At 45.2% G+C, this 4775-nt stretch overlaps 1 protein-coding gene across 1 annotated transcript; it reads right to left on the bottom strand.

The window, feature by feature from the left end:
* Positions 1–31: 31 nt before the first annotated feature.
* Positions 32–4642, bottom strand: SARC_13027 (hypothetical protein; the record flags this gene model as incomplete). Its single annotated transcript, XM_014292850.1, has 5 exons — positions 32–175; positions 1146–1475; positions 2087–2389; positions 3321–3527; positions 4325–4642. Coding segments are annotated over 5 exons (1302 nt in total), but the record flags the coding sequence as incomplete, so codon positions are not given.
* Between the last annotated feature and the right edge of the window lie 133 nt (positions 4643–4775).

Genomic DNA, 4775 nt, shown 5'->3' with positions numbered 1-4775 from the left:
GAAGTATTTGACTACCATATCTTCGACTTACCTCGTACTCGTCCTCATAGCCCTGTTCATCATCTGGCTCACCCGTCTGTGGATCACAGTCCAGTACGTTGAACTTGAGCGTATTCGTGAAAGTACCAGCCACTACTGTGGGATCTTCAGGCAGATTCATGGCCACATATGCAATCTATATGGAGAAGGGAACAACCATTCAAAGATTGGAAACATATAATTGAGACTTCGTTCCTGGATTTGGCCACAAACACATATACACAGAGATACAAATAGCCATGTATGGACCAATTACGCTCATCCATCACATGCCTGTCCACAACAGAAGCAATCATGCATACAGACATATCCACTTATGTACGCGTGCGGGCACACTGCCGAATACACACTATGTCCCACACCTATCCACATAGACACTAGCACATATACCTGTGACATAGACACTAGCACACACATAGACACTACACACACATGTGACATAGACACTACACATACATGTGACATAGACACTAGCACACATATAGACACTACACACACATGTGACATTAACACTAGACACACATGTGACATAGACACTACACACACATGTGACATAGACACTACACACACATGTGACATAGACACTACACACACATGTGATATAGACACTACACACACATGTGACATAGACACTAGCACACATACCTGTGAGCTATGGCAAAAGAAACGATGCACGAGTATGACAATACTTGCACACCCACTCAACCGCGCCATCGCCCTCAATCATCAGCGAAATTGACGACCACTGACACATCCACAGGCAGGCATGTAAACAAATGTCCATAGGACTCGCTACACACACCCATTCGCAATAATGAACACACCCCTGTAAATGTACAAACAATAACAATGAACTCACCCCTGTACATGTACACGCAGCAACAATAAACTCATCCCTGTATATATACAAACAGCAACAATAAACTCACCCCTGCACATGTACAAACAGTAACAATGAACTCACCCCTGTACATATACACACAGCAACAATAAACACACCCCTGTACATGTACAAACAGAAACAATGAACTCCCCCTGTACATATACACACAGCAACAATAAACACACCCCTGCATATGTACACACAGTTCAGCGTACATACATACCTGCAAGTCGTCGTAGGCCAGCACGGGGATGTCGATACTACAGACCTGCTCAAACTCGCCATCGCCCTCCACCACCACCGACACATTCTCCAGACGCTGGTCATTCAGTGTGTTGCGACAGTTATACTGCAGCACCAGATGGTCGTTGAACAAGTGCTTGACGCACGTCACCACATACTCGGTCTCGCTTTCGGTGAGCGACACCGCCTGGGAGGACTTGAAAACGGGACCGAACGAGGCGAATTCCGGGATCTTGGCCAGCTCCTCGGAGTAGATCTCCTGCTGCGACTTCTTGTTGTCGGTCTTCTTGGCTCGCGTCTCTGCTCCAGGCTGTCAATGGGTGCAAAGGATCCGGTATTTAAAAAATAGGTCGGTTTGATTTTTGGCGGGAAAGGTTGAATAGGGACTACTATCTCAGTAGTTGACAAACAGAGAGGGATACTTGCGTCAGTGGGTTTTCGGTGACAATGGCAGCAAAGAATCAAAGGGTAGGTCAAGATATATAACCCCCGATAAGACGGATAACAAACATACAAAAAACGAGTCGTACTTCAGTATGAGGGATTCGCATGACAACGCGTTGATATACAGATATACCCGTCAACTAAGGTGCAATCCAGTAACACACCAATACGAAACGCCGACAAGGAGACAGCACAAAATGGACACTCAAAATGTTCCCGACACAAAAGCAACACCCCGGGGGTAACACGAATATATGTCATGCAAATAAGACATGCACGATACACCTCTATGTGGTATACGATGATATAGGTATACATATATATATATAATATATATATATATATATATATTATTTATATACAAACATAAATACATAAATACATACATACATGCATACATACATACATACCTGCATACATACATACATACATACATACCTATATATATATATATACCACTTAGCTCCAGTGTCTTACCTTGCCACCAGCCACAGATCCGGCGCGAGAGGCTGCGCTAGGTACATTGGACACAATGGGTACGCGCTTGAGGTCGAAGGCACCTTCGGCAGACGCACCCTGGGCAATATATTCCACCAACTGGCGTTCCAGGCCGGCCAGCGACACTTGTAACTCATCGACAATGAGCTTCTTGGCGTTCTGCTTCTCCTTGGTGAGCATTTTGAGATAGAACGTGGCTCTGTCGCGTACTTCGTCGTCATCGTCGTATTGGCAACGGGACAGGAGGATCACAATAGACTCGGTCAGCTCCTCACAGCTCACCTGTGTGGGAGTGTGGAGGCAAGTTTTGATCAGGGTGTGGGTTAGAGGTGGTGGGGACAGACGTATGGTATACATCGACATGGGTAAAGCGGGAGGATAATGGGCAGGTAGGAGCAGAATTGATTCATTGAGCTTGGCTCGGCTTAGATGTAAAGTCTTGTAAGCAGGTACACAGGGACATATTGGTTAGAGACGAACTAGTGGTGATTGCTATGAGTAGTCCAAAGTGGATCCCCATGGATTCAGTGTGCTTGCCATAGCTTGCCTGCGCATGTATAAGCCGAGCATTGATGGAGAAATGGTATCTTGATGGTTTTGCGAGTGTCCTGAAATAAATCGGGATAGATATTATCGAAAAAATCAACTTTTTTTTTTTGGGATATTCGTGCACATTGTCAGTGCCTCCTACATCATCACACATAGACCAGACATGACCGAGCTCCACCCGCTACAAACTTGGCCAGAGCGTTTGTGTCTGTAACATCTGCAGCCGCGTTCTCAAGCACCCCACGGCTAAAGATGTACCGGGTAAGGCTTGAGGGGTTTGTCAGCATATCCGCATATATGCATATATAACATACATGCATATAGACATATATGCACATGCACACGTAGGTACGTACAAGTGCCACAGACTACCTTCATGTCTAGAAAATAGATACTCCCTATCCATATACCATACACTTGGCTAGAGCGCTCTAGGCGGCAGCCCATACAACAGTGTGCTCCAGAAACACGCGGTCGTAGAAGCAGCGTGATGGAGAAGGTCAATCATACACACATACATATAAACACTGCTAAAGGATATATATAAACACTGTTAAAGGATATATATAAACACTGTCACAGGATATATATATAAACACGGTCAAATAATATAAAAATAAACTGTCAAAGGCATACGATCTGTGTATGCTTCCTAACTGCTTACCCCGAACTTGGCCAAAGCGCTCACTGCAGCAGCCCTAACACTCGCGTTCTCCAGGATCACACGGTTGTAGATGTACCGGATAAATCGTGAGGGATTGGGCATGCTCGGGCCTTGTTCACCCAGGATATGCAGCACGTGCGTCGAGAGACTCTGGAACTCGCAGTCTTCGATGAACTCGCACAGGTAAGACAGACCCGATTCACGTGCCTGTTGAAGTGCCGGGTGAGAGACGGGGGTTTAATCTTACGCACTTGCGATGGGAGGGTAGGGTCTCGGCAACATGTAGGTAAAAGTTGTGGGTAGATGGAGTACTGTAGGTACATACCTGGGTTGTACGCGGGTGGGTTAAATAAAAAATATGTAGATAGACGGGGTGGGTTTATGGAATAGGTATGGGTAGAAACGGGGGTATATGTACCGATTTCGATGTTGCGAGCGGAAGGAACGGCTGGTGACTATATGGTAATAGAACTACCTGTAAATAGCTACCCCCTGGTGGGAAAATATACTTATACGTACATATTGCCACATCCCAAATAAAGTGATGTACGTATAGCTTTTTCTTACGTATACGGGCATACACCACTGACGGGTGAACACGCGGCAAGGTCGCAGCCGCTGGTGACTTCGGACATGTACGACCTCCGCGATTCGAGTATGTGTCAAATCAGGCCAGTGAACAGCACACCTAGTGCACCAACTAGCAAAGTACTTCGTAACTATATACACCACGCATAATGGACAAGTTTCGAGCCATTCTCTGGGGGCAGACCATCCAGGCGTATTGCATGATATACGGAAGCCCCCAGAAGTGCCTGTGTGCAACTATGCATGATCGGCAGCTCAGGTATACGAACACTCTTCAGCTGTGACACAGATAGCGGCAAAGGGTCTCGCGTCTGTCAAACTAACTGATAAGCAAATCACATGAACCACACACAGCTGTGCTTCCTCTGCCTATGTGGTGATACGGAGACATACCTGAACTATTCAACGCTACTCACCTCAGGGATCTCTCCAATGATATCCACGAGCGTATCCACAATAGCCTTCTTGTATTCAAAGCCACCTTCGTCACGCAACACACTGGATAGGAAACCCATCATCAACATCTGCTTGGACGGGAACTTGAGACAAAGAGCCCGGATAGCGTCCACCACGACCACCTTGAACTCGTCACTGATTTCACTCATGAACCCAGAGATCTGCTTCATGAGACGGTCCACGGTGTTCTCGGAGCCGGTTTTGAGTAGTGTGGTAATGGCCAGCGTGGCGATGGAGCGATCTGTAGAAAGGAATAGGCGATGAATATTAATCAACATATATATATAAATATATAAATATATAAATATATATATATATATATATAAACATCCAAACAAACAAATATATACATATATATATATATATATATGAATATAATATTTGTATATATAGATGCCTATTTATATATAT

This window comes from Sphaeroforma arctica, assembly GCF_001186125.1.
Source record: "Sphaeroforma arctica JP610 unplaced genomic scaffold supercont1.2827, whole genome shotgun sequence".
Lineage (NCBI taxonomy): Eukaryota > Ichthyosporea > Ichthyophonida > Sphaeroforma > Sphaeroforma arctica.
The sequence above is the reverse complement of the archived record's forward strand: the minus strand, read 5'-3'. Positions and strand labels throughout refer to the sequence as shown.